This window comes from Gymnoscopelus microlampas, assembly GCF_963454915.1.
Source record: "Gymnoscopelus microlampas genome assembly, chromosome: 11".
NCBI lineage: Eukaryota > Metazoa > Chordata > Actinopteri > Myctophiformes > Myctophidae > Gymnoscopelus > Gymnoscopelus microlampas.
Window position 1 is genome coordinate 4,011,530 of NC_139948.1, and position 18,974 is coordinate 4,030,503.

An 18,974-nucleotide genomic window follows, 5' to 3' on the forward strand; every position below is an offset into this window, starting at 1 on the left:
TAGTTGATAGTCTATGCATGTAAAAGAGTATATTTCCCTGCACATCCCTTAGTCACACCATCGTGTGTGTTAATGTGCATATTTTCCTTTCTTTCCACAAAAAAAAAAGTCCCACCCCACTGGGGAATTTGGCATTGTCTCCGCCAGGCCGTAAGGCATGGCCGAGACTAGGTTTTGCACCCTGTCCGTCCGTCTGTCCATGAGTGTGTGTCTGTGAGCAGCAAATCTCCGGCACGGTTGGGACGTTCGCAGTGAAACTGTGCACACACACTCCCTGGATGCCAGAGCAGAACCTCTGCCCCAAATATTTCAGATCGGCCTGTTATAGCGCCACCAGGAGGCCTATTTTTGCAAAACACATTTTTGACAGTACTCCTACAGATTTTGTCCAAACATCACGCAAATCGGTACACATTATTAGTCAAGTGATCAAGACGGAGGCGTCTGATTTTTCAAAATTCCATCCTGATTGGCGAATTCCGAACATTGCTGGCCCACAATAACCTACCTGACCTGGCAATACGTATTGTAGGCTATGCACACTTTAAATGGAAGGTATCTCACCGTATGATGTCCTTGTGTCCGTTGCGTGCAGCGAGGTGCAGAGGGGTGGTGAAGCCAGAGTCTGATGGCTCCTTCCTTTCCCCCTCCAGGAGCGCTACCACCATGTTACTGCTCAACAACAGCTGGGCCACCTGACCAGAGAGAGAGAGAGAGAGAGAGAGAGAGAGAGAGGGATGAGAGGAGACGAGGGGTCACGGAAGAGATCGCAAAAGCCACAGAGAGTACACAAGGGAGAGAGAGAGAGAGAGAGCAAATCCAATCACATCATAGAGCAGGGGTCTTCAACGTTTTCAGGCCAATGACCCTAGCCTGATTATCAGACAGAAGCTGCGTGGAGCTTCAGTCTGACATTGGCTGCAGTGTCCGCGATTACCAGAGGGAGGGGATTCGAATTTCCCTAAACCAATCACAAGAAATTCACGGATCCGTCTACATCTGACGTCATTGTACAGCTTGTTTTAGCAGATATTCACTGATTGGCTTGTCGTTAGACCACTCCCACCTCCGACTCTGATTTGTCAGGTATCTCTTCGATCGCGAAAAGCCATAGGCTGACATTATAATGCCAGACCAAGAGGAGCTCACTCAGAGAGTGGGCGGGGTCTATGGTCAGGAACCAGGCTACACTGACCCCCTAGCTGAGAGAGAGATGAAGCAGGGACCCCCTACTCTATAATGTATAAAATTGTGTTTGAGATTAAAGTTTTTTTTTTACATAGTCTGCTATTTTTTCCCTCTACACCGATAGCCTCTTTGCTGAAAATAGCCGATCTACAAGCTCTCAACAGCTTGCAAAACAGATAAACATGCATCAAAAAAATCATTGAGTGTTTGAAAAAATGGTCCTATGGGTCATGCACACGCACGCACGCACGCACGCACGCACGCACACACGCACGCACGCACGCACGCACGCACACACACACGCACACACGTGAGCCTCTAACAGTTGTGGGACTTTGGGGGCTCGTGTGATTTAGAGCGAGCCTCCACCCCCCCCGCAGGTGACCGTGAGGTAATGCCTGAGCGACCTAAGCGCCATAAACGGTTCCAGACGTTTGGCATCGGCACGGCGAGGCTATACCGACCCCATGCAGCTCTGCTGGAATGTTCACTCAGTGTGCAGAACATTAGGGAGGAACGCATAGCCAATACTGGATAACAGTTCATCCGACGGCTTGGGAACAACATGTTTAGATGTTTGCCGTTCCTAGCCGCCAGCAGGACTGTAATGCTTATACAATATGTTGTTGCGCGTCAGTGCTTATGGATGCTAATGCTAACTTCACTTAGCCCCGCTTAGCTTATGAATGCTAGCGCTTCGCACTAGTGACGCCGTAGGTAGCGTCACAAGTACAAAGCGCTATAGCTGGCGGTAACGTAGCTCTGACATGACGCACCAAAGCCTATACCGCTTGTGCTATAACCACGGCCCACTTCCGTGGCGCACGCGGAACTGCCTCTCGCCTACAACAACTGCGGACTATTTTTTTGGCCGATAAAGTATAGTTTTTGACCGCGACGGAGGCGCCGAGCGAGCTAAAGAGAAAAGCGAGCGAGTTGCCGCGCTGAACGTTGCGAAGTTCGCTTGAGCCGACTCAGCGTCGTCCGAGCTATGTAGCCTACCGATTAGGGACATAATCGTACGTCATGTTTTGGCGAGAGCGTTTGCCCCAACGGCCACTCAAAGTGGCTACTGGCCAATCACAGCCCGTCCTTGCACAAGTGACATAAGGCTTTGGGATGACGCCGCACTAGTGAAGCCATAGCCATGTTAGCATTAGCTGGTGGTTAACATGACTCGTTGTCAAGACAAGGAGATGAGGAGAAAGAGAGAGAGAGAGAGATGAACATGGGTAGCTGAGGAGAGCAGCTGCCATCGGCCACGCCCTGACAGCACCACTCAGCAGCTGATGTCTGAACACATCCCTCTGACACCCTCACACGTGCTCACAATGTACACACATGCACCAAACGCACTATACACACACAGGCCCGCATGTTTGTGTTACTTGTGAGGGCATCAATCTTTTATCTACAAGCTCACAGCGCTTAACCAGCACACAACTAACTATAAATCAGACAAACTCTAACACTATAACCTAACCTCTAAAAATGCCTAACAATAACGCTAACCTGAATATTTGACTAATTAATTGTAAGCATACAAATATTGTTTTTACCATAAAAAGGACCAGGAATATTGTTCTCACAATGTCTAATTCTTAAATGCTACTATAATGTACCTGTGGAGACATTTGGCCCTCACAAGTACACACACACACACACACACACACACACACACACACACACACACACACACACACACACACACACACACACACACACACACACACACACACACACACACACACACACACACACACACACACCAGAGGTCATTGCGGGGGAGCACATGCAGACATTGTAAAGCCCTCCCAGTGAAACTGAACTCAACCCTCCGGGGAGCAGAACTCACAGGCTTCTCTTTCACGTCTCATTTAACAAACTCACACCAGCCACAACACAGATGTCTACCAGCCAGCTGTGGCGATGACCCACGTCTGTGCTTCTCAAGACAAGGACCCCCACATTAATATGTATTTTGGCCACGGACCTCCTTCTGAAAATATTGTGTGACAGGGACCCCCCCACCTACAAGATTGTTAGAAGACATGTTTGGCCCAGATACATGTTTTTTATGAAACTCCATCCAGCACCAAAAGGCTACCTCAGAATTAGGAATGCTTCATGGGTAGGTGTCCGTGTTCACACAGTTAATGTGTGTGTGTGTGTGTGTGTGTGTGTGTGTGTGTGTGTGTGTGTGTGTGTGTGTGTGTGTGTGTGTGTGTGTGTGTGTGTGTGTGTGTGTGTGTGTGTGTGTGTGAGTGAGTGAGTGAGTGAGTGAGAGAGTGAGAGAGTGAGAGAGAGAGAGGGTCTTTTTCATAGTTATTGTTGGAACAAATTGAAGACAGTTAAAAGACAAACAGAACAATGTAGAGACACGGAAAGACTCTGTGTGTGTGTGTGTGTGTGTGTGTGTGTGTGTGTGTGTGTGTGTGTGTGTGTGTGTGTGTGTGTGTGTGTGTGTGTGTGTGTGTGTGTGTGTGTGTGTGTGTGTGTGTGTGTGTGTGTGTGTGTGTGTGCGTGCGTGCGTGCGTGCGTTAGTCCAGCTGTGCTGTCCTCAGTAACACTCTGGCCCTCTATGTGGGCCCCTGATTCTGCTCCTCATCACCAGTGGGTGAGGGAACACTCGTGTACACACACACAGACACAGACACACACACACACACACACACACAGGGGAGGACACACATGCAGACACAGGCGTGGTGGCGCACACACACCTCGACACGGCTAGCGTTAAGGGAAGGTCAAAGCTCACCTTCACCCGGCCAAATTCACAGGCCAGGTCCAGCGGTGTCTTCTTGACTTTGTTCACCAGGCACGGGTTCGACTGGTGCTGCAGCAGCATCTCCGACTGCGGACGGACACACACACACACACACACACACACACACACACACACACACACACACACACACACACACACACACACACACACACACACACACACACACACACACACACACACACACACACACACACACGTGATACATTCACATGGGAAATCATTGCTGTCGGGCAGAAAACTCTTATCTCCATGGCCTGTTTTAACTCTTTTTTGAACAAAAAATGCATTTTCAGGTCGGGTTACCAATTTTATCCAATCGGGTTAGAGAACTCAGTCTCAGATTAAAACAAGTGAAATTGGAAGTGATGACACAAAGACATTTGTCAAAATGTGACCGAATTGGTACCTGAGCACTATAAAAAAATACGCTGATAAATGTACTCTCCTGATTGGCTGAAATGCGTCACCTACGTGACAATGTATTTTCTATTTAACTCATTGAGTGCCACAATCCGTCAAATCCGTCACGTGGCCTGACGCCCAGAGCGCCACAATCCGTCAAATCCGTCATAAAAAAAAAATCAAAATAAAATAAAAAATCAAAATAATTTTTTTTTTTTTTTTTTTTTTTTGGGGTGGAAAAACATGTTCAGAACCCAAGATATGATGATTTGAAGATTTGCTGCTCCATCCACTCCTTGTTTAACCTATAACTTAAAAAGGCTGTATCTCGCTTCCTAAGCACTTTTTTTTTTACAATGAATTTTGACTGTGGCACTCAGAGACAAAATTAAAAAAATAAGCATGGCATTGAATGAGTTAATAAAGAGCTGGAGAGACATGGAGACTGCTGGTACTGAACAGACACTCTATAGCAATGCTTACTATCAGAATATAGATAAGCGTATGCAAAATAATACCAAATATTTGAATAAGTGCTTCACGATTATTTCATGAATCTAAAAAGTAATCAATAGAATCAAAATGAATGGATAGTTGCAGCCCTACATGATCATAGCAATGGTTTATGGACACTATGGACGATGATGATGTATTTTTGAATTCTAATTCAACCCTGTCCTTAAACAACATTCTGTAGCAGCAACACAAGACGCCAAAGGCTGCAAAGAACCTTTGCTTGAAAGACCGATACAGTATGTGGTTATGAACACATATCATTGTGAATGTCACCGGACTAACAAAACACCCTCTCCCTTCACTTCCCACCGCTGTCCTGCTGGGGAGATGCAGGGTCGAGAGAGGCCTGTCACTATTATTACATAATTTGTCTGTGATCAGATAATGTCTCCCCCGGCAATAGAGATGCTAGGGTTCAAGTGGTTAAAGTTGTTCTGTGCAAATTTCCAAAAAAAGACTTTTAGCAGCCTCTGCTGGTCATTACCGTCACTGCAGGCCGTTCGTTTATCCTCTGTTACCCAGAATTCCATTCGTTTTCACCGGAAGACGGAAGTGTTTCAAAAAGCGTTCTTTTAATTGTTTTATACGATCTGTGGATCGTTTCTCTTAGCCAGTGGAGCTTTAGTTACCGTGAGCTGTGTTTTCTTTTTCTGTTTTTTTTTCGTTCTTCAAATCATACAATCTCTTAAAATCAGCGTGAGTTTCCTTTTGTTATTAGCGCGGTAGTTCCTGGCCAAACAGGAAACCGGCGCGGTAGTTCCTGGCCAAACAGGAACCCCGTGGATTTCCGCTTCCATTTCCGGCCAGATTACGTCATTTTCGAGGGAACGTCAAGCTCGACGGCGTTCAATAGAAAATATATAAATAAAAGGCTTTCGGGGGTGAAATTCTTGGAGTGGGTGTTGTGAAACATTTGCCACTCACAAAAGATATACAATTTAACTTTAGTTTTACTGAAAACGTTACCTAGTATTACTTTAATGTAAAGAAAAAAAAAATGCAAAGTACCTATCACACAAAGATTTGGAAGTTACCCCTATAGTACAGGGGGTCCCGGACCCTACTACTCTGTTAATCCATTAAGACCGGGAACAGCTCTGTGTCATTTCAAGATTTCTTTGGCTATTCAAAAACAGCAGATATACAAGCTCATAGCGCGGCCGAGTAACTCAGATCTTTGCTTCTGAGAAAATTGAGAACCACTGATAAATAGCAACATTTTTTAAAACAAAAAAAAACTGTTCCTCAGAAGAATCCTCAGAAGCAAAGATTTGAGATCAAAATGTGTGCTTTAAAACATATATATTCAAAGATTTTTCAAAAAAATAGCAGATCTACAAGCTCGTAGCGTGGCACTCGGTGCCGTGCTATGAGCTTGTAGATCTGCTATTTTTGAATAGCTCAAAGTATAAAATAATGGTTAGCGCAAAAAAGAATAAACAGTATGCGTCATGCGTTCATTTGAGAGCCGTTAGAGGGGAGTCCCCTCCATGTGTCAGTCCTCGTCAACATTCATACAACTCCATAGATAGGTAGAAAAGCATCTATACCGATAGCTCAAAACAAGTCCATCATGTAACTACCGGATTCCCCTACTATACAAGTCGCCTTGCTAAACTAATGGCCTAAGTCATTTTTTGAGGAAAACGATATTTTTGCCTAAATCAGCTCCTCATGACACTGGCCACCTCTGGTAAAATCGCCCATCTCCTAATTGAAAAGGATCATGCTGTTCACTCCCCTTTTAGTATAATGGCCTAACTCCTAAGTGTGACTTAGGCCAAAATAGGCCTTTTTTTGGCCTAAGTCACATGGTTTTGTGACTTAAGCCAAATTATTTACTGATTTAGGCCATTTTGTAAAATATTTTGCTTTTTTTTTTGGCCTAAGTCAGATTTAATCCTATTTAAACCTATTTAAATCTCTTATGTTACATAACTGACAGACATATTTCTATTTAGTTATTTCTATTTAAATAGTCATAATTTGTTATAAACATTTTGGGTGAAATGATTAAGAAATATCATATAGTTTTGTTTTGGATCAGTTTTTTATTTTTCCTGAAAAACTTAAAAAAATGACTTAGGCCATTAGTTTAGCAAGGCGACGAAGTGTTCTTTACAATTCTGACCACTGCTGGAACAAAAGAACTGCATACAGTAGCTTCTCAGTGAAAACAAAAAGTTTTTTTTAAACTCGTTGAAAACACGACAAGTTTCGAGCTAATTTTGGAATTTGAGGACGTATGAGGTTTCCCCCCCGACAGAGACGATTATATTTTTGCTGTCATGCATTTTCGCTGTATTCACCCTTTCACAGACTGCTTTAACCACATGAATCCCCACGCAGGGCAAGACCTACAGTATAGCCTGTTGAGTGTCTAAACGGAAGTACCGGAATTTTCCGGAAGTGCCACCCAAGGAAATGACCCTGACGCTTTCCAAATCTGCTTACGTTCTCCGTCAATGAAACAACTTTTGTGATTGGTCGAACCCTGGTTCACGTAGCCTATGAGTAAAGGCTGGGAACGAGGCTACGTGAACCCTGGTTCACGTAGCCTACAAAAATCTACAACAAATATTTTAAAATGTCAACAGTGACTTAAAGAGGTTAATCCATTGCATGGGGTTTAGTAAAAGCATCCAGGTGTTTGGACTTGTGCTGTAGATTAGAGATGAGTGGCTATGATTTCAACATGTTCCCATCGGTGGCAAACACTAGACAGGTTAACACACGGCTCTCCTTCATTCATGCATAGCCCCGGTGTCTCTCACACACACACACACACACACACCACACACACACACACACACACACACACACACACACACACACACACACACACACACACACACACACACACACACACACACACACACACACACACACACACGCACACATGCACGCACGCACACGGGCTCAGGCTAGCCTAGGAGACCCTGAGGGGGTGGAAGGAAGCGCCACCATGTGTGGTTCTCTATGATTGGAGGGATTGGGCCAGGGGGGGGGGTACAGTATTACAAAGAAAGAGAAGCTTGTATAATACAGTGATAGGATTGCACAAGGATCAGAAGGGAAGGGAGTGGGCCTTAAGCCTGCAGCGTACCCGAAAACAACAAAGTCAAACTTTTTTTCCAGCTTCAACGAGGTGAATGAGAACAGACTGAGGTCGATGAGGGGCAAAAAGCGAACAGACGCAGTGCTAATTGCTTCCGAGATTTTTCTAACTCGACCTAAATCAGCCCAGAGACGCCGATATGAACATTGTGTGTGTGTGTGTGTGTGTGATTGGTTAATTCCAGTGGTGGAAAAAGTACTAAAATGTTTTTACTTTGGTAAAAGTATCAATACTGCAAGATAGAAATACTCTGTTACAAGTGAAAGTCCGGAATTCAAAATGTACTTGAGTAAAAGTACAAAAGTATTGGTATCAAAATGTACTTAAAGTACCAAAAGTAGAAGGTACTCATTGTGCAGAATGTCCCATTTCAAATGTATAGAAATCTTTTGAAAATAGCAGATCAACAAGCTCACAATGCGACACATTGTGAGCTTGAAGATCTCCTATTTTCAAAAGGCTGAAATGTATATTGGGGCTGAAGAAGGTAATGTGTGTTTTGTACTTTTGAAAAATGTTGGAATTGTTTATAATTGATGAAAAGCTGTCTCTTTTAAAAATGTTTTACTTTTTTAAAATCTGTATTATCTGTAATAATCGTGTTTTTTTTTATGTAGTAAAACAAAAAAGAAAACAGGGATATTTACTCAGGACCCATAAAAGTTGGTCCGCGACACAAACATGCGTCCCGACCCAGTGTTTGGGAAACGGCGCTTGTGAAGTGCAGTACTCACCACCTCATAGTGTCCGTACTGCGCCGCCAGGTGCAGGGGGATGTGTCCGTCCTGGGACACCCCATTGACCGAGGCCCCCGAGCGCAGCAGTGTCAGCACCGAGTCCGCCTTGCCCTGCCACGCCGCGTAGTGCAGCGGACGCATGCCTGCAAGGGGGCGGTAGAGAGCAGAGGAGACAGAAGGACTGTGGTTAAATGTTGACCCATTAAGACCGGGAACGCATCCGTCTCATTTCAAGGTTTCTTTGGCTGTTCAAAAATAGCAGATCTACAAGCTCATAGTGTGGCACCGAGTGCCGCGCTGTGAGCTTGTACTGTAGATCCGCTACTTTTGCAAATGTGAGCAAATCTTTGAATATATATTTTTTAAAGCAAACATTTGTCAAATTTTTGTTCCAGGGACCCCAGAAGCAAATATTTGAGTTACAAATGTTTGCTTTAAAAATCAAATATTTGCACAAATTGTCACGATTAAAAAAAATTGCTGATCTACAAGCTTGTATATCTGCTATTTTTGAATAGCCAAAGAAATCTAAAATGAAAGAGACGCGTTCCCGGGTTAAAAAAAATACGATACTATGGAACACGATCGACTGATTTGATTGATCGATCATTAAAATAAATGAAAATGCACACGGCCCACCCATCTGACCACTTAACACGGCAGCCAAACGGCTTTGTCCTCAAAACGGCTTTGTCCTCAAAACCCCACCTTCAGTGGCTGCCATCAGACCGGAGGGAGTGCTCTATGATCATGGCACCAGAGCCTGCTCTTGCTCGCGCAGCTGCAGCCCGTCAAGCCTAATTTATGCTCCGTCCCGCGAAGGTGTCGCGCACAGAGAACGCACCGAGAATAGCAGACCTCCAAGCTCACAACGGTCGCATCCGCGACGCGGTTGTGAGCTTGTATGTCAGCTATTCTCAGTGTGCAATAGGGCATAGCAGTGGTGGACATTTTCTGGTTCCACTCCAAAATAGTCAATGCATTTTCCCATTGACATTTCCAAAAATATTTATATCAATAAATTTAAGGCTAGAATCAAGCCATCCAGGGTCCTGGTGAATCATGACCATGAAACAACATTTTCTGTGATTCTATTTGTATTTTATATTTAATTTATGATATACTATATTTAATAAATATCCTTTGTTTTGCCGTTTAAAAAAAAAAAGTTTTATGGTCATGATTCACCAGGACCCTGGATGGCTTGATTCTAGGCTTAAAATAATTGATATAAATATTTTTGGAAATGTCAATGGGAAAAAATGCATTGGCTATTTTGGAGTGGAACCAGAAAATGGCCGCCACTGCTATGCCCAATACCGTTGCACGATGAAGTACATATGTCTTGCTAGGGCGCACCTCACTAGCCAACACACAAGAGGAGGTTGAATGAACCGAAACCAGCGCTCCCCAAAACAACAGGTTTGGGGATCTGATGTTGGGAATTGATTGCATGAAACAGTCACCTGTGCGTCCAGTCTCAATGTTGGTAAACAAATAATTGGTCTACACAGGTTGCATAATAAGTATTTAATTGAACAGTATATTACACATAACAAAGTTGAACTGAACTGAACTTGCTTGTCGTTTAGACAGATGCTAGGTTTGATGTTTACCTGTGATCCTAGGTGCTTTGTAGCACTGCTTTGTTTGTCTTTGCACTCTATTGACTAGGGTTCACATAGCGTTTCCTCTGGTCTATCACTGTGAATGAGGGAGTCTGATCTCCCAAACGCTTCAATTGCAAACGGTAAAAGCTGGGTTTGTTGGAGCCTTTCTCCTCCAGTGCATCTGTATGCAAGACCGCAGACACACTGTATATCGTCTGTGTCGGGTGGAAAGCTGTTACTTTTCTGGATTCAAATTCAAGTATCAAAAGTAGCAGATCTACAAGCTCGAAACGCGTCGCTTCGCGCCGCGTTTCGAGCTGTAGATCTGCTACTTTTGATGCTTGTGTGTGACGCTGTGGTGTGATCAAGTAAAGGGCATTAATTTACAGAATTAGAATCTCCAATACAATATGGAGAAAGGAGGTTTCTCTGTCCTGACAGCGACAATATACCTTCTGGATGTGAGCAGTACATGCACACAGGCTGGGTCAGATATGGTTTGCTGTCGGGTGGAAACCTTGTATGTCCTTGAATGTTCCCTTTTTTATTATTATTATTTTAAATAAAAACATTTTGAAAACAGTGAATGTAGCCGATTCTATAAGCTCACAACACATCGTCATCAAGTTTCGAGCTGTAGATCTGCCATTGTCACACTACTTCCGCGCGGCACTCTTGCATGATGAGGTAAGGCATCAATTTATGGAAAAGTGTAAATCATAAAAAGTTGGAGATACAAGCTTTCTGCCCGACAACAGCGATGTATACCATCTGGACGTGAGCAGTACGCGCAGACAGCCTGAGACAGATATGAGACAGATTATGCATCTTCCCACACAGTACACTAACATGCAGCTTGTTAATCTGCTGTGATGTGCTGTGCCAGCTGAGTTCAATGGGAACATACTGTAACGGTACAGTCAGACGCTGTAGAGCAGCGGTTCTCAAACCTTTTCATGCCAAGGACCCCCAACATGATTATGTATTTGGCCGCGGACCCCCCCCATCTGAAAATATTTGTTCCAGGGACCCCGCCCCCAGAAGTAAAGATTTGAGTTACAAAAAGTTTGCTTTGGCAATATATACATTCAAAGATTTGCCCACATTTTCACCCCGAGGTACCCTTCATGGACCCCTGGGGGTCCCCAGACCCCACTTTGAGAACCAGCGCAGTACAGTACAGTATCTACACAGTACACCTGCATTAGACAGGGTTATTATCAGCATTTTGCAAACATTGAATTTGTTTGCAATGCCTTCGAGCTAAATCTCTGTTCATGTAAAGTTAGACTGTTATTGATCCCGTGGGGGAAATGACGTTGCAGCTTCACCCAGCTGATGGCTTCTTAGATGCTCATGATGAACGCTCTGGGGGGGGTTGGGCACTTACTCAGGGACACTTCGACATGCGGAAACGGCGGACCACTAGGCCTCGCTGTGTGTGTGTGTGTGTGTGTGTGTGTGTGTGTGTGTGTGTGAGACTGGGTGTGTGTACCGTTGCTGTCCTTGACATCCACGGTGGCCTGTGCCTCCAGCAGGGCATTGAGCAGTTCGGTGGTCCCAGTGAGAGCCGCGTGGTGGAGGGCCGAGAACCTGGTGACACACACACACACACACACACACACACACACACACACACACACACACACACACACACACACACACACACACACACACACACACAGGCATTAGACAATACATTCAACATTGGTTCTGTTACATCTTACGGCAGACACAAGTGCACTAACATTGGCTATTCAAAAATAGCAGATCTACAAGCGCACAGCGCGGCATGAAATGGCACACTGCGAGCTTGTACATCTGCTATTTTTTTTTATTACGGCCAGGTTTAACTCAGGCTTCAGCCATAGCACACTTTGATGTGTTGTGTGGTTCTCAAACTTTTTTCATGTCAAGGACCCACACATTTTCAGCAGCAAATGAAAACCTCACAATCTTGAAATACCAGAGTATGATTCACTTAAATATCAGAGCTTGAATCAACCTGTAAAGTATGAAATGAATGCATAAATATGTAGGTAAGACGTAAGATTAGAGCGAGCAGCGCTAGCATACGCTAACAATGACCTCCGTTTCGCCTATAATGTTGAAAAATGTCTGTAAAATACCATACCGTACATTTTACTTTCATTGCATACACATACAGTACATACATTTATACATGCGTATCGTCTCTGTCGGGTGGAAACCTCATATGTCCAAATAGAGCAAAAGAAGCAGATCTACAAGCTCAAAACGAGCTTGTGGGTCTGCTACTTTTGCTACTTTTGTGTGACGCTGTAGTGTGATCAAGTAGGGCGTTAATGTACGGAAAAACACAAAAAGTTAAAATATGGAGATAAAGAGGTTTCTGCCCGACAGCAACGGTTATGTTTAAGCGATGGAGACCCAATGGCAGCGAACAAACAGACCAAGGCAGAACGATGACAGCTACAGAGGAAACTACGTCCTTAAAGATGTCTGAGCCATCAGCAAGCCTTCTTCAGTACTTGGGTTCAAAACACTGGGTTCAAAACACCACAGACTCCATCTGCCTCCCTGCTGGGTGGGTTGCATTTAATTGCATTTAATTAACCCCCCCCCCCCCCCCCACGGTTTCACTGTAATTTCGCTGAAATAAAAAATAAAAAAGGACCTGGGATTCAATACGTCAGTGAGGGCCGCAAGCTAAGCAGAAGCAGGCGCTGTTTGCTAGGGGCCGCGAGGGCGGGGCTTAGGCCTGGGCGTGCACACGAGAACACACACACACACACACACACACACACACACACACACACACACACACACACACACACACACACACACACACACACACACACACACACATTGAAGCATTAAGTTTGGGGACCCCAAAAGTTCATTGAGGGGTTCCACGAGGTCCCCCCAGCCCAGCTATATGACTGATAGTCAGTGGTGGAAAAAGTCCTAACATTTTTTTACTTAAAGGGACATTTTGCAACCAGATCTTATTTTAATGAAGTTTAAGACTCAAGAAACAAGATCCTGTTTTTTTTTTGTGTATAATCTGTGTTTTTATATATCTAGTAATCTTCGAATATTTTGTGACGTTATTTACGTCACGACCATATGGTCTCATTCCTTTCCGCACTACATGTTGTCTCGACGCGTCTCAGTCAGACCAGCTCCAAAGACAGCCCCAAGGGGTGTCCCCAAGATTTGGTCCAACCTTGAACAGTCTTGGACTCCACCCCATAGAGTTGAGGCAGCCAGCGGGTTAAAGTACAATATTTGCCTCTGAGATGTAGTGGAGTAGAAGTAAAAGTACTGAAAATTGGAAATACTCCAGTAAAGTAAAAGTTCCTCAAAATTGTACAGTACTTGAGTAAATGTGCTTTACACCTCTGCTGATACGGGTCTATACTGTAACTCTGAGTGTACACATGGACACTTACGGGTCCTTGAAAAAAAGTTTTCACATTCAAGGACCAAAGAGGTGAAGGATTCGCACACCACACAGAATGTAAGGATGACTCCGAACATAGAAAAACATTTTTTTTACATGCTCAACCCAGAAGTGCTCAAGTGCAAAGTGATATGACAAACGTTTCGGTCACAAGGCCATTGTCAAGACCGACGATGGTCTACCCTGGAATTCATTACTTTCAAGGACCCCCAGAACACGTATACAAATGGAACGAAATGACGACCTAGCCTTGACGATCATGCAGTCTTGTGCACAAAACATGTAATTTAGATATTATTTTGACAGGTGCCAGGTTCATGTCGTGTTGACCTGGCATCCTATAACTTGTATAGTTTCAATGTACAGATGATCTATTTTTTGATATTATAGTGCTTTGACCGATCATCAAAAATCACAATTCTTCAACAGTACATTCTTTAATTGTGTGGACATCTTGTAAAGTAAGTAATGTAAATATTTAACAATAATTTAACTCTTGAAAGTGTAAAATGACCCCTACAGGTCCATTTGGTTTCATTTTGCGCTCTCAAGAGTTAAAAGATCCGATAAGGGTCCATTTGGTTACCAATTCTCCATCATTTAGCTGGGGACCACCTTGAAACCCCCTCAAGGACCACTGGCACAGGTTGAGAACCACTGCTCTAGTAGGATGGGGGGGGGGGGGGGGGGGGCTGGCACGGTACTGTTAACACATGAAAGGCAGGGGATGGTGTGTTGGAGACACATGGGTACGGATGAGTTCCCCTCCTTTCTTTACGGTGTGTGAGCGCTGTGCCGCGTGTCGGGGCACGCCAACGCACACCGATGCCCTCCCACCGATCCAAAGCACTGATTCATACACTGCACGGCGAGCCCAGACACTTCACATATAAATCACTGCTTTACACAGTCACACACGCACACACAAACGTGCAATCGTGCACACACACACACACACACACACACACACACACACACACACACACACACACAAATGCGCAATTGCACACATACACACACACACACACACACACACACACACACACACACACACACACACACACACACACACACACACACACACACACACACACACACACACACACACACACACACACACACACACACACACACACACACACACACACGTACTTGTGCGAACATCAATATTTTAGGATGGGGATTTTATTAATGCCATTTTCACAACAAAAAAAAAGCCATTTTTAAACCTACGGCTAAACGCCGAACATAGCCGTTCTACAATCTCACACCCATTTTCGCTGCATGACACACAGGTTCACGTTGGCACACACCTCCCGCCTACACACGCACACACGTCTACTTGTATGTGTGTGTGTGTGTGTGTGTGTGTGTGTGTGTGTGTGTGTGTGTGTGTGTGTGTGTGTGTGTGTGTGTGTGTGTGTGTGTGTGTGTGTGTGTGTGACAGTCTAACGGTGAATTACAGCTCATGACTCAACAGGCTGCAGGTAGCAGAGTTCAGCGTGTTGCTCTCTTGCTCATGGCTGCTGGACCCAAGTAACTACGACCCCTTTTCCCCATGCGGAAATAATAAACACGTCATAGTTACAATTCTGCATTCATACCAAATGGAATCATGTGGATCCCAGGGCGGGGGGTCCCCAGATGATTAGCATAATGTGCAACATTGTTTTCTCACTCAACAGTAAACAAACAAACATACAGTAACAGTAGTAGTGTATACAGGGTATATCTGCACATTTACAGTATACTTTTTAATACCTCTAAAATGAAGAAAACAAATAAAATAATGATCAACTATATCTATACTATAACAAATGATCAAACATTGGCCAAACTGTTAAATATTACCTAAGAAAGAGGCAAATATTGTGAAAATAGCCGATCTACAAGCTAAAAGTTGTGAGCTTGTAGATCGGCTATTTTCACAATATTTATCTGTGGAACAGAGTCAAACGTAAATGTAATGCCTCACGTAATACAATTCCAATGCTTGCCAGGACGGGGGGTCCCCAGTTCAAATATGATTATTTTAATTTTGAGAACCACTCGTCTAGGACAGTGGTTCTCAACCAGTGGTCCGGGGACCACCATTGGTCCTTGAGGGGGTTCCAGGGGGTCCCCAGCCAAATCAATAGTTAGGAACCAAATTGACCCTTATGTGTCTGTAACTCTGAGAGTGTACAAATGGAACCAAATGGACCCTAACGGGTCCATTTGGTTCCATTTGTACACTCTCAAAGTTAAATAAACACTAATGATGATGATACAGTGTAGATTGGGACCCCCAGGAAATCAAAATGGTGGAGTCCCTGGCATATATTTTCAGATGGGGGTCCTGGGCTAATATGTGTCAATTTGGGGGTCCTTGACGCGAAAAAGGTTGAAAACCACTGGTCTAGGATATATCTATATGTATGACTCCAAATGTGGGCAAGGTTTCAGGCCAATCAAAGCCCCATATTTGACTTCCATTAAGAAATTAATATATACTAATTTCCAAAAGTATAAATGAACGTCTAAAGAAACATTAGTTGAGGTAGTTCTGTGGCCTACTTGCGCCGTGTGCACAACACATTCTGCTCTTCTCAGTCCTGCAGTTCTGTGAGACTAGCTCTGGAAACACACAGACCACAAATGTGTTTTCAAAACATATTTTAGATTTTGGAAAATGTAGCTAGTTACTCACAAATTACCTACCTTATATTATCTATACAAATGTACGCGCACACACGCACACACACACCCCCCCACACACCCCCCCACACACACACACACAGGTTTACTACAGCAAACCAATCCTTAATACAGACCACGGACACCGCAACCACAACACCCCAGCCCCAACACACACACACACACACACACACACACACACACACACACACACACACACACACACACACACACACACCACAGGCAAAGGAGGCAGAGGTACAGTATATGCAACATGTGGAAACAACCATCCAGACATGACGACAACTAAACAGATGGAGAGAGAAACAGAAGTGACTGAATGAAAGGGAGGCTTGTTTTGAGATGAGAAGATGATCACACTCCCCTCTGTGTAGCCTCATTCATACTTTGCCATACTAAGTTGTCGCGCACAACAAATAGCCAGTCTACAAGCTCACGACACAAGCTCACAACGCATCATGTCGGAAACAAATTAACTACTGAGGGCTCGCCTCTTCACTGGGGTCCACCAAGGAAAATACTCTGCCCCCTCCTTTTTCCCCCTATCTACACTCTTATGCCGAAAATAGCCGATCTACGAGCTAAACATGGAGCTGTCCAAGCACAGACAGTCCCCCCCCTAGGGGACCCCGCGTTCAAGAGGTTACCCTTCACTACTTGTCCAACGTGACGTGTTGTGAGCTTGTGGACCGGCTATTTTCAGCACGTGGCATCATACAACGAGTCCTGACCTATAGGACACACATTTTGGGACACAATTGTGTGTGTGTGTGTGTACTTGTATTACTATAAGATAAATGTCCCCGCAAGTATAGTAGAATTAGAGAACTAATGGTCCTTCCTGGTTGAAAAAAAATCAGATATATAAGCTCACATCGCTTGTAGATCGGCTATTTTCGGCTGTAGGGCATAGGTTTTTTTTTTTATGCCCCAAAAAATCCTTGCAAAAAATGCATTCATGAAATTCATGAAATCACCGTCCTAAAAATCACCTCAGAAGCATGGTATTACAAATGTTTGTGTATGTTTGTGTGTGTGCGTGTGCGTGCGTGTGCGTGCATGCGAGGGCCGAAACGTGTGAAAAGCCAACAGGAAGACGGCCTGCTGTCCTTCCTGTGAGCCCCCCCCACCCAGCTGGGTGGTGGAGGTGGGCTCCAGGTTAAAGCTCATCCATCAGTTTTCACCGCCGACATCTTGCACGGTCTGGTCTCGTCCGCTTCCCAACATCCTGCTTTTGCGCGGGTGGACACCCTCCTCCCCCCCCTCCCCTCCCCTCCCCTCCCCTAGTAGCCCTACAGTGACTCTGCTATCTCCGCCCTCCAATCAAAATTCAACCATTTGGAGACGTTCTTTTTATTTTTATTGCCAGGCCTCCGGGTGGGGGGGGGGGGGGGGGGTATCCTAATTATCCAGTGGTGTGAAGTACATTTACTCAAGTACTGTATTAAAGTAATTTTTGGGTATTTTTACTTTACTGGAGTATTTCCAATAGTCAGTACTCCACTATAGCTCAGAGGCAAATATTGTACTTTTATTCCACTCCAATTATTTTAAAACTTTAGTTACTAGTTACTCTTATGCGGGCTAAAAATCCTTGATTTTGCGACGAAATGTGCGTTCTTTTTGCAATTTTATGCGGTGAAATTGCGGGAAGTTGCGAAATATGCGGAAAGTTGTGAAATATGCAGCAATATGCGATAAGTTGCGAAAAATGCGAAATATGTTAAAAGTTGCGAAATATGCGATGCGAATCGCATATTTTCCCAAATGGCCCTTTGCGGGTGTGTAACTCTGAGAGTTATGGGGGTCGTGGAAATCTGAAATTCAAAAATCTGAGAACTACTGTGCTACACTAAATGGAACAGAGCCTTCATTAGTATCACTGGTAACACCTGTGAAGGAAGTGATAATATGTGCATAGAGCCTATTGCACTAACACTAACACTTACTCGAGCAGTTGAAGAGTTAAGATCGGCTATTTCGGGGCACTACACCGGCGAGCAACAAATAATCGGGGGTTATATCTCCGCCCGGCTGGGTAGTTTTAGCTGTTACCAATTAACCCCCCACGCGCGACACGGAGCTGAACACAGCACTTCCTGTGTCTGTCGGTGCGTCCCGACGATTGGCGAGCTACAGGGCTCTGTGCGGCGGACTGGCGGGGCGGTCCGCGCGGGTTGACCTCGAGACAACGGGGGGGGGGGAGCTGGCAGCGGTGAAAGAAAGCATCAGGAGAGAAGGGGAGGGGAGGAGGTAGACAATCCCCTCCTCTGTGTCCTGAGGTCCTGGGCCCCCCCTGGTTCTGCTCCTGTGGCACCTGACGGTATACTCCTCTGCAGAGACCCCCCCCTAAAAAGACCTCTTGTGTTCTGTGGTCTACGGCTCCCTCCCTCGTGTATCACTCGCTCTTATGATAGCGTAATAACACGGTTATAACTCTGTTATTCAGTGGTGTAAAGTAACTACACTT

The 18,974-nt window shown here is 44.7% G+C and overlaps 1 protein-coding gene across 1 annotated transcript in view; it reads right to left on the reverse strand.

Moving 5' to 3' along the window:
• caskin2 (CASK interacting protein 2) overlaps nucleotides 1-18,974 on the reverse strand; it is a 144,467-nt gene that overhangs the window by 47,767 nt on the left and 77,726 nt on the right. Inside the window, 4 exon segments of the mRNA XM_084072176.1 lie at nucleotides 565-695; nucleotides 3,950-4,045; nucleotides 8,750-8,895; nucleotides 11,858-11,955. Of these exon segments, the coding sequence (XP_083928302.1) occupies nucleotides 565-695; nucleotides 3,950-4,045; nucleotides 8,750-8,895; nucleotides 11,858-11,955 (471 nt within the window).